The 23850-nt window shown below is 37.8% G+C and overlaps 1 protein-coding gene across 9 annotated transcripts in view; it reads left to right on the plus strand.

The window, feature by feature from the left end:
* Positions 1–23570, plus strand: part of CEP152 (centrosomal protein 152) — a 109822-nt gene extending 86252 nt beyond the window's left edge. For 8 of the 9 annotated variants that reach the window (XM_070797587.1, XM_070797590.1, XM_070797592.1 and 5 more), the window contains 5 exons: positions 1612–1711; positions 2502–2605; positions 11235–11391; positions 11635–11738; positions 14290–23570. In XM_070797587.1, coding sequence (XP_070653688.1) covers positions 1612–1711; positions 2502–2605; positions 11235–11391; positions 11635–11738; positions 14290–15332 — 1508 coding nt within the window. In that variant the 3' untranslated portion in view covers positions 15333–23570. The remainder of the gene's footprint in view (positions 1–1611; positions 1712–2501; positions 2606–11234; positions 11392–11634; positions 11739–14289) is intronic. The other variant, XM_070797589.1, reaches the window with a different exon arrangement.
* The last annotated feature ends 280 nt before the right edge of the window (positions 23571–23850 follow it).

Consider the following 23850-nt stretch of genomic DNA (forward strand, 5'->3'; position numbering starts at 1 on the left):
AGACTTGGCTAGTTTCTTCTGTTAGACATTTCCCACTGCTCCTATGAGTTTTGTAACATTTGTCATCCTTGTGATTATTTAATGTCTGAATTCTTTGGAGTGTGATGGTGACAAGGATTAAATCCTGTCCCAAACTTAGCACAGTACCTGGCATCATAGCACACTCGGTAAATATTTTTGCCCAAGAGAAGCCACCTACTCCCATTACTTGCTTCCTAAGTCTGTTAAAGATAGATCATAATTGCTTTAATGCTGAGAAAGTGTTTCAGCAATTTTGAGATAAAAATTTTAACAACTGCAGTTCCCGTGGTGATTGCTTAGGTCTTTAACAGAGGCTGGAGAGCGAGTAAGTTTGTCCAACTGTGGAGGTAAATTTCTCCTCCTGTGGAGGAGGCTGTTGTAAAATTTGATGAAAATCAAGAAATTTGTTTTATATAATAAAACGATAAGGGTAGTAGTTTGTGGTTATTTACAGATATAATATTTAGCACTGTACATTGTGATTATACAATAGTTATTTTACATAGTGCTTTTTGAGGCTGATAACTTCTGTAATTTGTAGACTTAGAAATAATCCAAGAAAGTTGGTAATTGGCTCAAAACAACCAGCTAATAAAAGAGGTCAGGGTCAGAATTTAAGCCATTGATAATTTCAGTGTTTGTCTTAATGTAAATCTGCTAGTTGATAAAATTTTTGCTATTTTGGTTGCTTTATTGTTTCTTAAATTCCATTTTCCACTGTCATGGTAGCATGTATTGAAAAGTGATGGAGTAAGAGTGAGTGGTTTAGAAATATACAAGCTGTATCCATCACTGGGAGAACAGAATGATTCATTCCCCAACTTGTAGGGTGTGTTGAAAGGCTGGTATAGTAGGAAACAAGGGGTGCCATGTTCATATTTATTAAACATTGTTATTGCCAGACCTTGTATAAGGTGCTGTGCATTTACTGTTTTATTTCCATTATAATCTTCAAGGTCGATAACACTATCCCCATTTTACACATGAAAAAACTCAGTTTCAGAAAGATTCAGTAATTTGCCTAAGCTCATCCAGTGGATAAGAAGGCCTTAAACTTGTGTCTCTCTGACTCTGAAATTTATGCTTTGTCCTCTGTGCCACATGGACTCCATCAGTCTCCTCATCTTGTTTTTAAAAGTTCAAAGAGTTGAAGATCTTATGTTATTTTTGAAAATGGCACCTACTTAAGCTTAACTTTTTTCTCTTAATTTTGTATTGAGGTGCTTGTTCAATGATCAGTTTATATGCGCATAGACTGCATGCCAGGGTCAAGGAGGGACATGGAATTAGGAAACCTGTATTGCTAAATAAAGCCTTCCATCTAACTGGAAAGCAAACCAAATGCATAAAGCAATTGGAGATTTATTCCAGGACAGTCTATAACCCAGAATAAGTTGAAAATGGAATACAGATTTAAAGTGCTGAGAATATAGAACAGTGGGTGGTCAGATTTGGGTTTATCAGGGAACAAATGATACCAGGGAACACCTGGAAATTTGGCAGTCTCTTCTATGAACATTTGTGCTGGTAATTTAAGGGAAAGACAGAGAAAAAGAGATTGATCAATATACTATAAACTTTCTTTTTTAGAAGAGAATACTAAAGTCGTTGAAGAATTAATAGAAGAAAACAATGACATGAAGAATAAATTAGAAGAACTGAGAACTCTTTGTAAAACACTACCACCAAGGTAGACTTTTACTATTTCAAAGAAACTGTTTATTTCTGAGTATCTTTACTTTAAAAAAAAATAATAGTCCTATCAATATTATCATACCAAGAATATCAATTACTGTTATTGTTGCATAGCAAAAAATATGAAAAAAAAAAGGATCTTTTAAGATCGTATTCCCAGAAGATACTCTTTATTTAAAGTCTTTGAGTTGGGAAGATCTGCTGGAGAAGGGAGAGGTTACCCACTCCAGTATTCTTGGGCTTCTCTGGAGGCTCAGCTGATAAAGAATCTGCCTACAATATAGGAGACCTGGCTTTGATCCCTAGTTGGGGAGATCTCTTGGAGAAGGGAACGGCTACCCACTCCGGTATTCTGGCCTGGAGAATTCCATGGACTGTATATCCAAGGGGTCACAAAGAGACATGACTGAGTGACTTTCACTTTCACTTTTATACAAACACAACATGTGCACATGTTTTAAAAATTGAGATTATTATATAAGCTACTTTGTGACCTTTTATTAGTATTGTAAGATAAACTCTTCCCCCATGTCATTAGATATACTTTTATAATGTGCTCTTTAGTAACTGCATAGGTTTTCATCATGTGGGTTTATTGTGGTATAAGTAACCATAACACTTAAGTTTGCCTTTTTCTCCTAAATAATTATAGTCGAGATCCTCAGATGTGAATTTTTTAGCACACCTTAGCTTGTTTTATTAGAATATATATTTATATATATTTTAAAAATTATATATACATATTTTCAAATTACATTTTTCACTTAATCTCTGTATTTTTTTAGGTCACTGTCAGAAGGAGCTATTGAAAATGCCTGCCTGCCATGCAATGAGGTGGCCTTGGAAGAACTTCGTGGGCAATACATTAAAGCTGTAAAAAAGATTAAGCGTAAGTCTCTAAAGAGATCCCTAAGGTTTTAAGGTGGTTTGGGTCTTTTTTGTAACTAATCATAGTAATTTGGGGGAATTTTCTGAACTACCTTAATCTGAGATATTACCTGTTTTTAGAAGATATCATTGATAGCTTTTCTAAATTATGCCGTCATAGGTGATTTTACCCAAGTAAATTTGGAGTTTGCCACTAAAATTTGAGAAGTGGCACAAGGATAGAGATATTTTTATACTGTTAATTATCCTGGGGTTTTTTGGGGACTAAAATGTATGTGTGTATATATATTTTAAAGTATAACTGACATATATCACTATATTAGTTTCAGGCCTGTAACATAATTGATTCGGTGTTTGTTTATGCTGTGAAGTGATCACCACAATAAGTCTAGTTTCCCCATCACCATACAAAGTTACAAAATATACAATAGTCCCCTCTTATCTGTGATTTTACTTTCATGGTTTCAGTTACCTGGGGTCTACTGTAGTCCAAAAACATGAAGTGGAAAACTGCGTAAATAGTAAGTTTTAAATTGCAGGCCGTTTTGAGTAGCATGATGAAATCCCAGCCATCGTGCCGTGTCTGCCTCTGGAAGCGAGTCGCCCCTTTGTCCAGCATATTCGCCTGTTGGTCACTTAGTACCACCTCGGTTATCGGACCCACTATCACTATATCGCAGTGGTTGTGTTCATAACCCTTCTTTTACCGAATAAAGGCCGCAAAGTGCAAGAGTAGGGATGTTAGCAATTCATATATGCCAAAGAGAAGCTGGAAAGCGCTTCCTTTAAGTAAAAAGGTAAAGTTCTCGACTTAATAAGGAAAGAAAAAATCATGTGGTGAGGTTGCTGAGATCTACCGTAAGGACAGATCTTCTACCCATGAAATTGTGAAGAAAGAAAACAATTCATGATAGTCTTGCTGTCACACCTCAAACTGCAAAAGTTACAGATACGGTGGATGATAAGTGCTTAGTTAAAATGAAAAAGACATTAAATATGCACAATAAGATATTTAGAGAGAGATCATATTCACATAATTTTATTAAATTGTTAAAATTGCTGTCTTACTAATTACTGTTGTTAATCTCTTACTGTGCCTAATTTATAAATTAAATATTAAGGCGATGTATGCATCAGAAAAAATGTAGTATATATAGGGTTCAGTACGTGGTTTCAAGCATCCATTAAGGGTCTTGGGATGTATTCCCCAGGGATAAGAGGGGGACTGCTGTAAGGTAGTCTTCATTACAGTCGCCTGTGCTGTACTTCCTCATCCTCTTGACTTTGCACTTACTGACCCTCTTCCCCATTTTGTCTACTGTTCAACCCTCTCCCCTCTGGCAACCACTAGTCTGTTCTCTGTTCATTTGCTTTGTTTTTTAAGATTCCACATATAAATGAAATCATACAGTATTTGTCTTTCTCTGACAGTTCACTTAGCATAATGCCCTCAAGATCTGCCCAGGTTGTCACAAATGGCAAGACTTTGTTGTTTTTTATGGCTGAGTAGTATCATTGTATGTATATACCACATCTTCTTTATCCATTCATCCACTGATGGATGCTTAGGTTGTTTGGATAGCTTGGCTATTGTGCATAATGCTGCAGTGAACATTGGCACACATAGATCTTTCTGAATTAGTGTTTTTACTTTCTTTTGATAAATATCCAGAAGTGAAATTGCTGGATTATATAGTAGTACTATTTTTCATTTTTTGAGGAACCTCCATGCTGTTTGAGTATGTTTGAGGAACCTCCATAGTGGCTATGCCAGTCTACATTCCCATCACCAATTCATAGGGTTTCTCTTTTCCTCCACATGCTCACTAACACATCTTGGTCTTTTAATAATAGCCATTCTAACAGCTGTGAGGTGATAACCTCATTGTGATTTTGACTTGCATTTCCATGATGATTAGTGATGTTGAGCATGTACTTATTGGTCATCTCTGTTTTCTTTGGAAACCTATCTATTCTTCTGCCCATTTTTTAATCAGGTTGTTTGTTTCTTGTTGATACTGAGTTGTGTGAGTTCTTTATATATATTTTGGAAATTAATCCCTTATTAGATATATAATTTGCAAATATCTTCTTTCCTTTATTTAATAGGTTGCCTTTTTATCTTTTTGATGGTTTCCTTTGCTGTGCAGAAGCATTGTAGTTTGATGTAGTCTCACTTATTTATTAGGCTTCCCTGGTGGCTCAGAGGTTAAAGCATCTGCCTACAATGTGGGAGACCTGGGTTCGATCCCTGGGTTGGGAAGATCCCCTGGAGAAGTAAATGGCAACCCACTCCAGTATTCTTGCCTGGAGAATCCCATGGACAGAGGAGCCTGGTGGGCTACAGTCCACGGGGTCCCAAAGAGTTGGACACGACTGAGCGACTTCACTTTCACTTACGTGTTTTTACTTATGTTGCCACTGCTTTTGGAGTTGGGTCCCAAAAAAAAAAAAAAAAAAAAATCACTGAGACCAGTGTCAATGAGTCTACTGCCAATATTTTCTTCTAGGAGTTTTATGGTTTTCTGGTCTTACAGTCAAGCCCCTAATCCATTTTGAGTTGATTTTGTATATGTTATAAGAAAGTGGCACACTCTGATTCTTTTGCATGTGGTTGTCTGGTTTTCCCAGTACCATTTTTTGAAGAGATTGTCCTTTCCCCATCATATATTCTTGCCTCCTTTGTTGTAAATTAATCAACCACGTGTGGGTGGGTTTATTTCTGGGCTCTATATTTTGTCCCATTAATCTCTCTGTTATTATGCCAAAACCACACTGTTTTTATCTCTCGTTTTGTTAATGTGTGGTATATTGCACTGATTGACTTGTGAATGTTGAACAGTCCTTGCATCCCTGGGATAAATCCCACCTGATCGTGGTGTATGCTCCTTTTAATGTATTGCTCAATTTGATTTGTTAGTATTTTGAAGATTTTTGTGTCTGTGTTCATCAGTGATATTGGCCTCTAACTTTTTTTTTTTTTTTTTTTTTGGTGGTGTTCTTGTTTAGTTTGGCACCAGGGTAATGCTGGCTTAATGAAATGTGTTTGGGAATATCCCCTTCTCTGGTTTTTTAACAAGAATTTGAGAAGGGTAGATATTATATCTTCTATGAATGGTTGGTAGACTTTAATAGTGAAGCCATCTGGTGCTGGGTTTTCTTATGAGTCTAGCTAAAGGTTTGTCAGTTTTCTTTTGTCAAAGACTCAGATATTAGTTTTATTGATCTTTTCTCATTTTTGTTGTTGTTGTTTTTCTTTTAAGTAAATCTTTTTTTTTCTCTCTCTTCTTTCATTAAAATTTTTTTTTTTATTGAAGTATAGTTGATTTACAACATTGTGTTGGCTTCTGGTGTACAGCAAAGGGACTCATCTATATGTGTATATATAATATATGTTATACATAATATGTATATTATTTTCCATTATGGTTTACTATAGGATATTGAATATAGTTCCCTCTGATATACAGTGGGACTTTGTTATTTATCTCTTTTTTTTATATTAGTCTGTATCTGCTAATCACAAACTCCTAATTTATCCCTACCCCACCTCCTTTCCCCTTTGGTAGCCATAAATTTGTTATCTATGTCTGTGAATCTATTTCTGGGTAGTTTTTTTTGGTGGTACCATGTGGATTATAGGATCTTAGTTCAGTGACCAGGGATCCAATCTATGTCCCCTGAAGAGGAAGTATGGAGTCCTAACCACTGGACTGCCAGGGAATTCCCTTTTCTGATTTGCAAATAAGTTCATTTGTATCATATTTTAGATTCCACATATAAGTGATATCATATGGTATTTGTCTTTCTCTTTCTTCACTTAGAATGATGATCTCTAGGTTCATCCATGTTGCTGCAAATGGCATTGTTTCATTGTTTTCTATGGCTGAGTAGTATTCCATTGTGTATGTATATATGTATACCACATCTTCTTTTTCCATTCATCCATCAATGGACATTTAGTTTGCTTCTGTATCTTGGCTATTGTAAATAATGCTGCTATGAACATTGGGGATGCGTGTATCTTTTTGAATTAGAGTTTTTACTAGATATATACCCAGATGTGGTACTGCTAGATTGGATGGTGACTCTAATTTTAGCTTTTTGAGGAACTTCCATTATGTTTTTTATAGTGGGTACCAATTTACATTCCCACCAACAATGTAGGAGAGTTTCCTTTTTCCACACCATCTCCAGCTTTTGTTATTTGTGAACTTTTTGATGATGGCCTTTCTCACTGGTGTGAGGTGATACCTCACTGTTGTTTTGATTCACACTTCTCTCATAATTAGAGATGTTGGACATCTTTGCATGTGCCTGTTGGCCATCTGTACGTCTTCTTTGGCGAAATGTTTATTTAGGTCTTCTGCCCATTTTTGTCATGGAATTTTTCATTTTTTTTATATCTCTATTTTTATTCTCATTTTTAGTATTTTCTTCCTTCTACTAACTTTGTCCCTTCTTTTTTCTTCTTTTTCTAGTTCCTTTAGGTGTAAAGTTAGATTGTTTAACATTGTTTCCCAAGGTAGGCCTGTATTGCTATGAACTACTCTTTTAAAACTGCTTTTGCTATATGTAGTATATTTTGGTATGTTTTATTGCTTTTTTCTTTTATCTTTAGGTTTATGTTTTTATTCCTTTAATTCTTTGATTATTTAGTAACATGATGTTTAATCTCCACATATTCGTGCTTTTTCCAGTTTCCTTTTTTGATTTTTTAATTTCATGCCATTGTGATTGGAAAAGATACTTGATATGGTTTCAGTTTTTTAAAAGTACATTGAGACTGGTGGCCTAACTTGTGCTATATACTGGAGAATGTTCTATGTGCACCTAAAAAATGTGTATTCTCCTGTTTTAGAGTAAAATGTTCTCTACATATCTTTTTAAGTTCATCTAGGCTACTATATTGTTTAACGCCAATGTTTGTCTATTTATTTTCTGTCTAGATGAGCTACTCATTGATGTAAATGGGATATTAAATCCCCCTATTATTATTTTATCGCTATTGATTTCTCCTTGTAGGTCTGATCATACTGTTTTATATGTCTTGGTGCTCCTGTGTTGGGTGAATAAATTTTAACAAATGTTATTTATATCTTCTTATTGGGTTGATCCCTTTATCATTTTTTAGTGTCCATCTTTGTCTTTTATTAGTCTTTGTTTTAACGTTTATTTTATTTGATATAAGTGTAGCTGTACTTCAGCTTTCTTTTACTTTCTATTTGCATGAAGTGTTGATCCATCCCTTCACTTTAACCTTTGTATATCCGTACATCTGAAATGAGTCTCTTTAACATTTCTTGTATTTCTTGCTTATTTTATGTTTAAGTTCTCTCTGTGTTCATCCATTCTTACTGATGAACATCTTTATGACCATTAGTTTGAACTCTTTATCAGGTAAGTTACTGACCTCCATTTCATTAAAGTTTTTTTCTGGAGTTTATCTGGTTCTTTTATTTGGAACATATTTCTGTTTCTTCATTTCGCTTAACTCTCTGTGTGTTTAATTCTACGTATTATGTGAAATAGGAGAGCTACCTCTCCCAGCTTGAAGGGGTGGTCACAGGAAGACTAGGGTGTGTTTAGGCTGCTGTGTCCTGGGGGTTGTAGACTGCCAAGGATGGTCTCTCCGGCTGTTTCATTCCTGTGGGGCCCAGAAACACAAGCCTTCTAAGTCACCAATGCCAGGTGTTCAAGGGATGTCCCCTGTGTGGACTGTGCACACCTGCAGGTTGTGTGTGTCAGGACAACCAGGGAAGCAGAGGTGGGACAAATGGCTGTAGGATGGCAGAGGAAGAGCGCAAAAATGTGCCTGGAAGGGCCAGACTTGTAAGGTAGAAGTCGAGTGTGAAAATGGCCCCTGCTAGCACCTCTGATCCCTGGAGAGTTCTAACAGATTCTGCCCTTCTCACGGATGCTTTAAGATCATCAAGTGTATCTCCTTCACATAAGGTCTAGGCATGTATCATGCTGCTGTTTTTGCACTGGGTTCCCAATTTGAGCGAGTCTCTGCATGGGTCCTATAAGAATGGAATCTCAGTTTCCTACAGCACTTTGTGTCCCTTGGATGTAAACCTTTTTGGTTTCCAAAACCAGATGTTTTGGAGGCTCAACTCTCTGGTTCAGGTCCCAAGAGTTGGGGTATCTGATGTGGGTTCAAACCCCTTGCACCTCAGGGAGAAGCTTTGTTTTTGTGCTATTATTCCTAATTGTGAGATGCTGTGTCCAAAGTGAAGGTTTTGATAAGACTGTGTGTCTGCCTCTGCTACTCACCTTGATATGTTGGCTTTGCTGTGGGTGACTCTTCTGCTAGTTCTCAGGTCATTTTCAGAGACAGTTGTTCCATATGTGGCTATAGATGTGGTGTGTCCATGGGAGGAGGTGAATTCAGGATTTCCTGTATCACCATCCCCAACTGCTTTCAGCATTTTTCTTCTTGGACACTAATATTTTTTTTTTTTAATTTTATTTTATTTTTAAACTTTACATAATTGTATTAGTTTTGCCAAACATCAAAATGAATCCATCACAGGTATACATGTGCTCCCCCTCCTGAACCCTCCTCCCTCCTCCCTCTCCATACCATCCCTCTGGGTCGTCCCAGTGCACTAGCCCCAAGCATCCAGTATCGTGCATTGAACCTGGACTGGCATCTCGTTTCATACATGGTATTTTACATGTTTCAATGCCATTAAACTAAAAATTTCAAAATCTTACAATTTAAATCTCTAGTCCCCCAAAAAATGCCATATGAGTTTTAAACGAGTTATTATTATTTTCTTCCATAAGCTTTCCTAATTAATGTTATTAGGGATTATTCTGTGGTTTCTCATTATTTTCATAATGGATTATGTCATTAATGTAAATTTGTTTATCAAGACCTTTGTGGTACTAGGTGATGTAATATAACCTGCAGAACATTTATGTGGTTTGTTTTCCTAGTAAAAAACCTCCCAGTTTTTAACTGTAATATCACATAGTTAGTATATATGTCTCAGAACAATACCAGTGTTTATGTATGAGATATGTATATTCGCCTCCTAAAGCTTGCATTTGTTTTAAACAAAATGAGTGGGAGAGGTCTCAGGTTTCAAATATAATTGATAGATCATCAGAATCATGCTGTAGATGCTTTGAAAATGCCACTTAGTATAGAGAATATGCTTCTTTGTTGTTGCTGGTCTAACAGAGTCCATGTTACTAGAAAGAAATTGACTTTTGCTAATAATTATATTAATTGAAAAGTGAAATTTTAAGCATTCTTTTTCATCCTAATGTGAGAACTTGTTGTGTATTTATGTGTATTACATTTGAGAAATTGGTTGGATATTTTGCATTGACATGTACTCCATTAAAATTTTCCCCAGTTGAAATAATGAAAAATAGTCTTCCGCTTAGCATTTTTGCATAGAATGTGTAATTTCCGGGAAGAGCTTACTGATAATGAATGAGATTCCTTTATGAATTAGACTCCTTAATATAATGGGGATGGTGATATTCAACCAGTAGGATATAGCCCTGGATTTAGGACAAATGTTAATCTTAAGTAGTGGTTCAGTTTAGTTTATTTCAGTTCAGTTGCTCAGTCGTGTCTGACTCTTTGCAACTGCATGGACTACAGCACGCCAGGCTTCCCTGTCCATCACCAACTCCTGGAATTTACTCAGACTCATGTCCATTGAATTGATGATGCCATCCAACCATCTCATCCTTTGTCATCCCCTTCTCTTCCCGCCTTCAGTCTTTCCCAGCATCAGGGTCTTTCTAATGAGTCAGTTCTTTGCATCAGGTGGCCAAAGTATATTGGAGCTTCAGCATCAGTCCTTCCAGTGATATTCAGGACTGATTTCCTTTAGGATGGACTGGTTGGGTCTCCTTGTTGTCCAAGGGACTCTCAAGAGTCTTCTCTAATACCACAGTTTAAAAGCATCAATTCTTCAATGTGATAGTCCCAAACAAAGCACACTGAGTTAAAGATAAAAGGAAGACTTGAAAGCTGTGAACTATTTTTAAGTGTAAATTTCAGGAGGCATCGTGAGTCTCAAATCTCTCCCTGCAATAGTATTTTGTATACCTCTCATGGATTATAGTATTATATTTAGTTGGATATTCATAAGGTTTGTGGGAAGAATTGAAGAAATAATGAAACATGGGTTTTCAGAGCACAAGTAAACAGAAGGCGATGAATCTCTCCAGCTTATATTGCCTCCTTTCTCTCTGTGTCTACTTCTCTCTTCCTTGCTGCCTCACACTTTCAGTATATTTCTTTTTCCTCTTGTCTTAACTTGACATGTAATTGAAATGCATAACTTTCTGTGCCTCATATTAATGATAATTTCTTGTCTCAGTGTTTAAAAATATGACAGTTTCTGTTGGGGATATGCTATGTTTCTCTGACCATATTTGTGTTCTGTCATCTTTCTAACTGGACTTTTAGATGACTTCTCCTTTTAGTCTACCAAAATGGTGACCGAAATATTCCATTTTAATGATGGTGGAAAGCTATAACATTTAAGCTATATCTCCACTCACTTCATCTCCCAGAAAATTGGTCTGAAGTCTGCCTCTCTTATTTTGAAAAAACTGCCAATAAACATGCATTTTGTGGGGATTCCCCCCGCCCCCAGGTGATATGCTTCGTTATATTCAGGAGAGTAAGGAAAGAGCTGCTGAAGTGGTAAAAGCAGAGGTGTTGCGAGAACGTCAAGAAACCGCCCGAAAGATGCGCAAATATTATTTGATTTGCCTCCAGCAGATTTTGCAGGATGATGGGAAGGAGGAAGGGTAAGTTCTGTCTAAACAGTGTGTCCTGAGAGTACCAGGACAGCATTTTGTTATTTTGTAAGCATTTTCCTTAGCCACAGAATTAACTGTATCTACATGATGAGTAGAGGGTTAAGAGAGGCTTAATGCCTGTGCTACTCTTAATGGTGGCAGAGCATATAGGAAAACAGAAATCCTGGGGCTAAGGAAACTCATTTTCTTCCTGTAAACTCTATTAATTTTATATTCTGGAATTCCCCACAGGGCTGAGAAGAAGATCATCAGTGCTGCTAGCAAGCTTGCTATGATGGCAAAATTGCTGGAAACACCTATTTCTGATAGATCCCAGAGCAAAACTACACAGTCAGGTATGTGAAAATGAGTTACTTGAAAGATTTTTCTCTCTCTCTTTTAGTTATTTAATGTTTTTAGGAGAGTGGGGAATGTAAGGAGTGAGAGCTAATTTAGCAAATTATATGCATATTTAACTTAAACTGGAAAAACAGTGTAGTAGGCAGACTGAGCTTGCCCGTCAGCTTCATTTTGCTGCTTCTATTCCTAGGAAGGATAGAAAGGATTTTAAGTGACAATATAGAAGGAGAGAAAGAAGAAAATATAACTGAGCTTTTAAAAGTTATAATTGCTAAATTAGAGACTGTGAGAAATCCCTGAAAGAAGACAGGCATTTTAAGATTGAAGATGGAAACCTCAGTTCAGAGCTCCCAGAAGACGACAGTTACAAGTGGGAACAATATGGAAACTGTTCTACACAGGACGGTAGTGGTATATTCCAGAAGTAGTAAGCCTAGGGGATACCAATGGGGTATTGGTATTCCAGAGCAACCAAAACCAGGTGGGGGCACCCTGTTTATTTCTGCTTACTTCCCTTTTTGAACCCTGGTACTAAGCTGGGTGAGAGCAACAGAAACAGAGTCTGGAAACAGGGCAGTACTCTAGGTGGCCGCACACACCAAGGAGAAACTGAGAGCTCACGTGCCCAGAGTATCAGCAATTAGGTCTTTCTGCTCTGCTGCTCATTCCTTTCCACTCCACTTCCAACTCCTTTAAACAACTGGCAGATACTGTGTTCAAGACATCTAAAAGATATGCATTCAACTGAGAATTAATATATATTTATAGAAAGCAGCACCATGAAAAAAGAAACCAAACTTAAGACATAGCAAAAAAAAAAAAAAAAGCAATCCTCAAAACAGAGCTTGCTGCTGCTGGTGCTAAGTCGCTTCAGTCGTGTCTGACTCTATGTGACCCCATAGATGGCAGCCCACCAGGCTCCACCGTCCCTGGGATTCGCCAGGCAAGAACACTGGAGTGGGTTGCCATTTCCTTCTCCAATAGATAAAAGTGAAAGTGAAGTCGCTCATTTTCTTCCAAGTTTTACCCTTACTACTTTGAAAGTTATATATTCTAATTCTCTATTGAAAGTGAAGTCGCTCAGTTGTGTCCGACTCTTAGAGACCCCATGAACTGCAGCCTAGCAGGCTCCTCTGTCCATAGGATTTTCCAGACAAGAGTACTACACCTACAGAAATAGAATTAATAGAACAAACTACAGGATGTGAGAATGTTAGAAAAATACGGTATCCTCAGAGATATGTAAGAGGATATTGTAGAGGAAACTAACAATATGCTAAAATTTATATTATTTTCAAGAAGATACAGATACTTATAACTCTGGAGCTTGCTGGAAAGATACAAGTTTAAGTATGTGTATAAAAATTTAAGGCTAACACATGGGGAGACTAAGCCTATGCACCACAACTGCTGAGCACATACTCTTGAGCCTGTGAGCTGCAACTACTGAGCCCTGTGCCACGACTATGACGCCCATGCACTCTAGAGTCTGTGTGTCACAACTGCTGAAGCTTGTGTGCCCTAAGCCTGTGCTCTGCAATAAGAGAAGCTACTTCAGTGAGAAGTCCTCACACCCCAACTGGAGTGTAGCCCCCGCTCACTGCCGCTATAGAAAGCTTGCACATAGCACCGAAGACCCAGCAGAGCCAAAAATAAATTTAAAAAGAAAAATAATTAAGGCTAACTAATAGAGAATTAGAATATGTAACTTTCAAAGTAGTAAGGGTAAAACTTGGAAGAAAACTTTTTCAATCTAATAATCTATAAAGGAAAAATACATCTGGAAAGCATAGGTAAATGGAAAATAATAGTAGATTGAAACAGCAGTCATACTAAACATGAATTGCTTAAACTCAGTAATAAAAGAACATAATTTTCAAACTTTTTAAAAATTCTAGACATATGTTATTTCAGATAAGACAATCATCAACAATTCAAAATACAGGGCTAGAGAGTGATATACCAAGCAATGTAGATTGATATTCGGTAAACTATAGCGTTAAAAACAGTATTAGGTAAATGAGAGTTAGCATTAAACTGACCAAAGTAAAAGTTCATAATGATAAAAGGTACAGCTTCCCAAGAAGCTACAAATGAGAAGCTTTCCCAAAGCTCAGCTGAACTTCTGGAAAGCGAAAAGCAAAGATTGTTCAGGAATTCCTGAGTTGAATGTTGGTAAACATTCTTCAAATAGAAGCACAAAGATTATTTGTGTAAATTTTGGAATGGTGATGTGAAGCTTGGCTATAAAGGAGAAATGGCATATAACATGAGAAGTTTTCTGGATTCGATCTAATGTTCCCAGCAGTTGCAATCAGCTGGATAATTATAATAGATTTCAATAGCAAAATCACTCAGCTTTATCATATATATATATATATGAGAAGATTTTAAATGTCCAGTATTGATGTCTTTTCTTTGAGAATGATTAAAATATATATGCGTTGCTTGGAAATATATAAAAACATGTATTTTCTTCCCTTCTCTTTCAGTGTTAATTTTCTGCTAATTCTGTTTTCCCCTAATTTTGTGTTCCCTTGTACATAGGAGTATTGCCTCTGACTTCAGAGAGGCTCACTGGAGTTGAAAAATCAAAAAGAAATGATGTGAATCAGAATATACCATGTCACACAGAAAGCAAATCAAACAATCTAAAAACGATCCCCAGAAGTATGTGCGACCAAGTTCCTAAGAGGAGGGCTGCCTGTAACCTACAAAGGCGATTAGAGGATGCAGAGCGTGGGGACAGAAAGCCCGAGTGTTCCAGAGAGTCGCATCTGGACTTTCAGTTCAGGGATAACAGTCGCAAACATGTAGACATTTTGCCAAGGAGTGTTTCTCCTGAGTTTGTGCCTTGCGAAGATGAAAGAAGCTTTGGTTTGCACAAGAAGAAAGACCTTCTTGGTGATCCTGGCTCTGAATCACTCCAGCACTCAAACACACACCCCTTCCGTGGAACCTTTGGCAATAAACCTTCATCTCGATATACCCCTGATCTTTCTGAGTCTGAATCCACAGACATTACTTTTCGAAGTCCTAATGAAAGACTTGGTTTAAAAGTATATAAATGTAATCCACTAATGGAAAGTGAAAACGCTGCATCTGAGAAAAGTCCGAGTTTGGGTGTTAAGGAAGTTCCAGTAAAGGATGTAGGGGACCTGAGTGACTCTTCAGGCTGGCATTCCAACACTGCCACTCTATCCTACAGCAGTCATGAAGTGTCGTTTTTGCATGGTGGGCCGCAAGACACCCTGGATTCGCTCCTGGAATCTGTGAATTTCAAACAGTTTTCAGCAGCCAGCTGTCTTTCAGACTCAGAGAAAAACAACATGATTCGTCAGCCTATGAAATGTCAGAGTGGCCGTGCTCCAGACCTGTCAGAAGAAACCACGTATTCCCAGCCAGGGAAGAGTAGCATAACTCTTGGACACCCACCTCATCATAAAGCTGATATGTTAAAGTCAGAATTCAAAACACTGAGCAGTACACTTCCACCTGCCATGTGTCCGCTGCCTTCAAGAAAATTAATCGCTCCTCTGTCTAGCCAGCAAGATAGTGGCTTCGATAGCCCATTTGTCAATCTAGACTAATTGTTGTAGAGTATTTAAGAAGAGTCATTAATATATTGACAACAAAACTGAAGGGAAGACTTGAAACTGAAATATTTGTGGGCCCTGCATATTTTGAGATGTTTTAGTAACATCTATCATATAAGTAAAGTATTCTCATAAAACTACTTGAGATATTAATGTTGCCTTCATCTTCCAAAGACTTTGGTGGTGTGTGTGTAATCTGCTTCTGTGTGGTGCTTGTATTTGGTTGCTAAACCATCTATTTTTATACTTATAAATTAGCTCTCTGTGCAGTTTTAAATTATTTAAATAAACTTGCATATGGTCTGTAGAATTGTTATGAATTGTTTTTTAATTCACAATGTAGAAATGTTATGTTGGCATATTTGAAATTCACCCAGAAAAATGTATCAATTTTGATTTGTTATGTATGATCAGCCAGATTTAATTTTTGAAGTTAGCTATGTTTAATGAGTCTATATATTTGCTCTGCACATAGTTTACCTGGAAATATCTGCTCAAACTTTTGATCCTGCTTTCAGTTACTGGAAATGAAGTATTGCAAGCATTGCCACAGACTATGTACCTGTATCCTCACTTCATTATTTCAAAATTAGCTTGAATTTTTCTTAGTTGGCGTTTGTGTTATTTCAGATCTCCTGTGACATGCAGAGACTTTGTCTCTCTTATGGTTTCACAGTCTTTCCTTCATCTGAAGCATTACTTTTTAAAAATGGAAATAATCTTTGTCATACAGCCCCAAATTTTAAACTCTTAGATTTTTATGTTCATTTATAGTGCAGAATTGGCTAACTTATTAATGCTGTGGTTGACGGTTACATTCTAAACCACGCAGAAATGAATGACCACTTAAATATGGTTGCCTCTTTTTTGAATTCCTAGAGATGGGTATTAAAGTATTAGGTGTTTGCCCTAAGGTGTTTGCCTTTAATACCCATACCCTAGTATGGGTATTAAAGTATTAGGGTATTAAGTATTAGGTACGTCCTGAAAATGCCATAGCTTTCTCTCATCTGTCACCCTAAATGTATTATGGACTGTATTTGTGGGTTTATCCCATATATTTGGCTTCCCAGGTGGCTCAGTGGTAAAGAATTTGCCTGCCCATCGATCCCTGGTTTGGGAAGATTCCCTGGAGGAGGAAATGGCAGCCCACTCCAATATTCTTACCTGGGAAATCCCATGGACAGAGGAGCCTGGGGGGCTACAGTCCTTGGGGTTGCAGAGACAGACATGACTGAGCGATGGACGCTAACAAACTGATTTGTGCACCAGGCTAACTTTTATGATGGCTGGATGGGTGGCAAGGTGCATTATCCTTCTGCTGATAACCATCTCTAAAAGCAGGAACCTAGAAGTGAACCTTTTAGGAGCTGAAAAGTTCTGTGAACTGGTGACCAGATATCGATAAACCTAAATATTAGCACTGATTTCAGTGCTTGAGTTGACATGAAGCTGCAGAAAGGAACACGCTGGCATCTCTTCAAAATCTTATTTGTCTTTCTGAAGATACAATGCCTTTTCTCCAATGATTAGGGTGTCATTTCTCACTCTAGGAAAACTGCTGCTGCTGCTGCTAAGTTGCTTCAGTCGTGTCCGACTCTGTGTGACCTTATAGACAGCAGCCCACCAGGCTCCCCCATCCCTGGGATTCTCCAGGCAAAAACACTGGAGTGGGTTGCCATTTCCTTCTCCAATGCATGAAAGTGAAAAGTGAAAGTGAAGTCGCTCAGTTGTGTCCGACTCTTAGCGACCCCATGGACTGCAGCGTACCATGCTCCTCCGTTCATGGGATTTTCCAGGCAAGAGTACTGGAGTGGGATGCCATTGCCTTCTCCACTAGGAAAACTAAACCAGCTAAATTTATCTTCCACATGGATCTGGTTGGTTCTTGATTATTTTGAGTCCTGGATATTACCAAACTGAGAATCAAACCCATTGCTTTCCTAATTTTTTCATCTTTGTGTGTTTATTTTAAATCCTATTTTAACCCTTAGCATCAAGGCTAAAAGTGGAAATCTTCTTGCTCCTTTTGTGGTATCCTTAATCTCTTTTTGGTATCCATAATTTCAAGAGGATTAGATTACTTTATTTCATACACCTTACACATAACCACCAAGAAAGGTATACATTGGTCAGTGTATACGTGAAGGGACCACACAGCCAAACTACCACAGTTTAAATCTGTCTGAAGTGTGATGTCAGAACAAAGAGAAGAGAGGAGCCCCATAAATGTCATTGTCACATAGATCTCACTTCATCATGATTTTAATCTTTTTATATGTTTCTGCATTTCATTTGTTAGCATCACGTTAGAGACTTTCATGTGCATGCTCACAGGGGATACTGATCTCTAGTTTTATTGTCATACCTGTCTTGCTTTGATGATAATGTAATACTGGTCCTGTAGAATGAGTTGAAAAGTTCCCCTGCCTCTATTTTATGAAAATTTGTGTAGAATTGCTATAATTTATTCATTGTTGGATAGAATTTACTGGATAAAGCCATCTAGCTTGGGCTTTTTGTGTATGTGATAGGAAAGGTGGGCAGATTTTTAACTAATGATTCTCTTTTTATTATTATAGAGCTTTAGATTTTCTATTTCTTCCTTAGTCTTGGGTGAAATAAGGGACATTAATTACCAACCCTTCAGAAATTAGAATAATTATAAGAGAATATGACAAGCAACTTTACATGAACAAATTGGACAACTTAGGCAAAATGAAACATTTCTTGTCTAATATAGGTACTTAAACTTCTGAATTTCCGTCTAAGCACTGTATAAGGCATACTTATAAATTTTGACACGTTGTGTTTTTGTTTTCATTTAGTTCAAAATATTTTCTAGTTGCCCCTGTGATTTCTTTTTGGACCTATGTATTATTTAGAAATGTATCACTTACATTTGAGATTTATCTTTTGGGCCTAGCATATGACCTAGCCTGGAGAATGTTTCACATGCATCCGAAAAGAATGCATATTCTCCTCTCATTTGATAGAGTGTTGAAAAATATGTTAGGTCAAGTTGGTTGGTAGTATTGTTCAGATCTGCTATAGCCTTGCTGATTTTTGGTCTACTTGTTCTGTTAGTTATTAATACTGGGACATTTTCAACTATAATTGTTCATTTGTCTATTTCTCCTTTTGATTCTCTGATACTTGCTTCTATCAGTGAGACAAGTATGCCAACAACAGTTCTCTCTCCAGTTTTTATTTTGTACTGTATTTCAAATTCATTTTAGAAGGATAGCATTTCATGGATTTAGAATTCTCTGCTGGCATTTCCCCACCCCTGCCCCAGGCCCTTTGATTATGTCATTCCACTGCCTTAAAGGCCACCATATGTTTGCCGAAAAGTTGTGAATCATGTTGTTCATGTATTCTGAACTGGTTTTAGGTATATATATCTTAATATATTTGTTACATAAAAGGTACTGACCTTTTATCATTATAAAATCTCTTTTTATCTAGTAATATTTCTTAGAGTTCATTTTTAAGATATTACTATAGCCATTCCAGCTCTTATGATTATTGTCTGCATGCCATATCTTTTTTTGTCCTTTCTTTTTTAACCTATTTATGTCTTTTGATTTCAAATGGGTCTCTGAAAGACAGCACATTGTTGGATCTTGCTTTTTTACACAGTCACTATTTGCTTTTGGATTGGAGACTTTTAGTCTGTTTAATAAAATTATGATTGGACTTACTACATTTGCCATTTTACTTTTGGCTTTCTCTATTATTCACGTTCTCTGTTTCTCTTCTGTGATATATGTCTGTTTTTTCCATATCTTATGCCTTTTTTGTTACTAAGTTGCTTGTTTCAGTTCAGGTCAGTTACTCACTTGTGTCCGACCCTTTGTGACCCCATGGAGTGCCGCACGCCAGGCTTCCCAGTCTATCTCCAACCCCCGAAGCGTGGTCAAACTAGTGTTCATTGAGTCAGTGATGCCATCCAACCATCTCATCGTCTGTCATCCCCTTCTCCTCCTACCCTCAATCTTTCCCAGCATTGGGGTCTTTTTTAGTGACTCAGTTCATCGCTTCAGGTGGCCAAGGTATTGGAGTTAAAGCTTCAGCACCAGTTCTTCCAATGAATATATTCAGGACTGATTTCCTTTAGGATGGACTGGTTGGGTCTCCTTGCAGTCCAAGGGACTCCCCAGAGTCTTCTCCAATACCACAGTTCAAAAGCATCAGTTCTTTAGTACTTAGCTTTCTTTATAGTCCAACTCTCACATCCATACATGACTACTGGAAAAACCATAGCTTTGAGTAGATGGACCTTTGTCAGCAAGGTAATATCTCTGCTTTTTAATATGCTGTCTAGTTTGTCACAGCTTTTCTTCCAAGGAGAAAGGGTCTTTTAATTTCATGGCTGGAGTCACCATCTGCAGTGATTTTGGAGCCCAAGAAAATAAAGTCTCTCATTGTTTCCATTGTTTCCTCATCTATTTGCATGAAGTGATGGGATTGGATGCCATGATCTTCATTTTTTAAATGTTGAGTTTTAAGCAAGCTTTTTCACTCTCCTCTTTCACTTTCATCAAGAGGCTCTTCAGTTCCTCTTCACTTTCTGCCGTAAGGGTGGTATCATCTGCTTATCTGAGGTTATTGATATTTCTCCCGGCCATCTTGATTCCAGCTTGTGCTTCATCAAGCCCAGCATTTCGCATGATGAACTCTGCGTATAAGTAAAATAAGCAGGGTGACAATATACAGCCTTGACATACTCCTTTCCGTATTTGGAACCAGTCTGTTGTTCATGTCTGGTTCTAACTGTTGCTTCTTGATCTGCATACAGATTTCTCAGGAGGCAGGTCAGATGGTCTGGTATTCTCATCACTTAAGAATTTTCCACAGTTTGTTTAAGAATTTTCCACAGTTTGTTGTGATCCACACAGTCAAAGGCTTTCGAATAGTCAATAAAGCAGGAATAGATGTTTTTCGGAAACTCTCTTGCTTTTTCAATAATCCAACAGATGTTGGCAATTTGATCTCTAGTTCCTCTGCCTTTTCTAAATCCAGCTTGAACAACTGGAAGTTCACGGTTCACGTACTGTTGAAGCCTAGCTTGGAGAATTTTGAGCATTACTTTATAGCGTGTGAGATGAGTACAGTTGTGCAGGAGTTTGAGCATTCTTTGGCATTGCCTTATTTTAGGATTGGAATGTCTCTGGCGTCCGGAGTCTCTGGCGGAGGTGTGGGTCAGCTGTGGCCTGCTGCAGGGTTGGGTGCACTGAGTGTAGCACTGTGTTCATGGGACCTTTTGAAGGAGGTTCATGGGACCATTATAGTCATTACCTCCACCATAGTTTGGCCTCAGATCAAATAACAGGGAGGGAACACAGCCCCACCCATCAACAGAAAACTGTATTAAAGATTTACTGAGTATGGCCCCATCCATGGTTGGGGTGCTCATGGTTGGGGCATAGACTTGGGTTATTGTGATACTGAATGCTTTGCCTTGGAAACGAACAGAGATCATTCTGTCGTTTTTGAGACTGCACCCAAATAGTGCATTTTGGGATCTTTTGTTGACTGTGAGGGCTATTTCATTTCTTCTAAGGGATTCTTGCCCACAGTAGTAGATATAATGGTCATCTGATTATCTGGATTGTGAACATATTTTTGGTATAGTTCTTCTGTGTATTTTTGCCACCTTTTCTTATCATCTACTTCTGTTAGGTCCATACCATTTCTGCCCTTTATTGTGCCCATCTTTGCATGAAATGTTCCTTTGGTATCTCTAATTTGTTCTAGAGCCAGACGTTGTGGAATGTGAAGTCAAGTGGGCCTTAGGAAGCATCACTACGAACAAAGCTAGTGGAGGTGATGAAATTCCAGTTGAGCTATTTTAAATCCTAAAAGATGATGCTGTGAAAGTGCTGCAACTCAATATGCCAGCAAAATTTGGAAAACTCAGTGGTGGCCACAGGACTGGAAAAGGTCAGTTTTCATTCCAATCCTAAAGTAAGGCAATGCCAAAGAATGCCCACACTCCTGCACAATTGTACTCATCTCACACGCTAGTAAAGTAGTGCTCAAAATTCTCCAAGCCAGGCTTCAGCAATATGTGAACCATGAACTTCCAGTTGTTCAAGCTGGATTTAGAAATGGCAGAGGAACCAGAGATCAAATTGCCAACATCCGCTGGATCATGGAAAAAAGCAAGAGAATTCCAGGAAAACATCTATTTCTGCTTTATTGACTATGCCAAAGACTTTGACTGTGTGGGTCACAATAAATTGTGGAAAATTCTGAAAGAGATGGGAATACCAGACCACCTGACCTGCCTCTTGAGAAACCTATATGCAGGTCAGGAAGCAACAGTGAGAACCGGACATAGAACAACAGATTGGTTCCAAATAGGAAAAGGAATACATCAAGGCTGTATATTGTTACCCTGCTTATTTAACTTATATGCAGAGTACATCATGAGAAATGCTGGGCTGGAAGAAGCACAAGCTGGAATCAAGATTGCTGGGAGAAATATCAATAACCTCAGATATGCAGATGACACCACCCTTACGGCAGAAAGTGAGGAGGAACTAAAGCCTTTTGATGAAAGAGAAAGAGGAGAGTGAAAAAGTTGGCTTAAAGCTCAGCATTCAGAAAACTAAGATCATGGCATCTGGTCCCATCACTTTATGGGAAATAGATGGGGAAACAGTGGAAACAGTGTCAGACTTTATTATTTTGGGCTCCAAAATCACTGCATATGGTGACTGCAGCCATGAAATTAAAAGACCTTTACTCCTTGGAAGAAAAGTTATGACCAACGTCGATAGCAGAAAAGCAGAGACATGACTTTGCCAACAAAGGTCCGTCTAGTCAAGGCTATGCTTTTTCCAGTGGTCATGTATGGATGTGAAAGTTGGACTGTGAAGAAAGCTGAGTGCTGAAGAACTGATGCTTTTGAACTGTGGTGTTGGAGAAGACTCTTGAGAATCCCTTGGACTGCAAGGAGATCCAACCAGTCCATTCTAAAGGAGATCAGCCCTGGGTGTTCCTTGGAAGGAATGATGCTAAAGCTGAAACTCCAGTACTTTGGCCACCTCATGTGAAGAGTTGACTCATTGGAAAAGACTCTGATGCTGGGAGGGATTGGGGGCAGAAGGAGAAGGGGACGACAGAGGATGAGATGGCTGGATGGCATCACCGACTCGATGGACGTGAGTCTGAGTGAACTCCAGGAGTTGGTGATGGACAGGGAGGCCTGGCGTGCTGCGATTCCTGGGGTGGCAAAGAGTCGGACACGACTGAGCGACTGAACTGAACTGAACTAAGACTTGGATAGCAGGCATTCTGACTGGTGTGAGATGGTACCTCATTGTGGTTTTGATTTGCATTTCTCTGATAATGAGTGATGTTGAGCATCTTTTCATGTGTTTGTTAGCCATCTGTATGTCTTCTTTGGAGAAATGTCTGTCCAGTTCTTTGCCCCGTTTTTTGATGGCTCTTTTATTTTTCTGGAATTGAGCTGCAGGAGTTGCTTGTATATTTTTGAGATTAATTCTTTGTCAGTTGTTTTGTTTGCTATTATTTTCTCCCATTCTGAAGGCTGTGTTTTCACCTTGCTTATAGTTTCCTTCATTGTGCAAAAGCTTTTAAGTTTAATTAGGTCCCATTTGTTTATTTTTGCTTTTATTTCCATTACTCTGGGAGGTGGGTCATAGAGGATTCTGCTGTGATTTATATCAGAGAGTGTTTTGCCTATGTTTTCCTCTAGGAATTTTATAGTTTCTGGTCTTATATTTAGATCTTTAATCCATTTTGAGTTTATTTTTGTGTAGGGGTGTTAGAAAGTATTCTAGTTTCATTCTTTTACAAGTGGTTGACCAATTTTCCCAGCCCCACTTGTTAAAGAGATTGTCTTCTCTCCATTGTATATTCTTGCCTCCTTTGTCAAAGATAAGGTGTCCATAGGTGTGTGGATATATCTCTGGGCTTTCTATTTTGTTCCATTGATCTTTATTTCTGTCTTTGTGCCAGTACCATACTGTCTTGATAACTGTAAAAGCTTCTAAGTTTGATTAGGTCTCATTTGTTTCTTTTTGTTTTTATTTCTTTTGCCTTGGAAAACTGATCTAACAAAATATTGCTATGATTTATGTCAAAGTGTTTTGCCTGTGTTCTCTTCTAGGAGTTTTGTGGTATCATAACTTAATTTAGGTCTTTAAACCATTTAAAATCAAGATTGCTGGGAGAAATATCAATAACCTCAGATAAGCAGATGACACCACCCTTATGGCAGAAAGTGAAGAGGAACTAAAAGGCCTTTTTTTTTTTCATTGTTTTTTTTTTTTAATTTAATTTTATTTTTTAACTTTACAATATTGTATAAAAGGCCTCTTGATTAAAGTGAAAGAGGAGAGTGAAAAAGTTGACTTAAAGCTCAACATTCAGAAAATTAAGATCATGGCATCTAGTCCCATCATTTCATGGGAAATAGATGGGGAAACAGTGTAAACAGTGTCAGACTTTATTTTTTTTGGCTCCAAAATCACTGTTG

This window comes from Bos indicus, chromosome 10, assembly GCF_029378745.1.
Source record: "Bos indicus isolate NIAB-ARS_2022 breed Sahiwal x Tharparkar chromosome 10, NIAB-ARS_B.indTharparkar_mat_pri_1.0, whole genome shotgun sequence".
Taxonomy (NCBI): Eukaryota; Metazoa; Chordata; class Mammalia; order Artiodactyla; family Bovidae; genus Bos; species Bos indicus.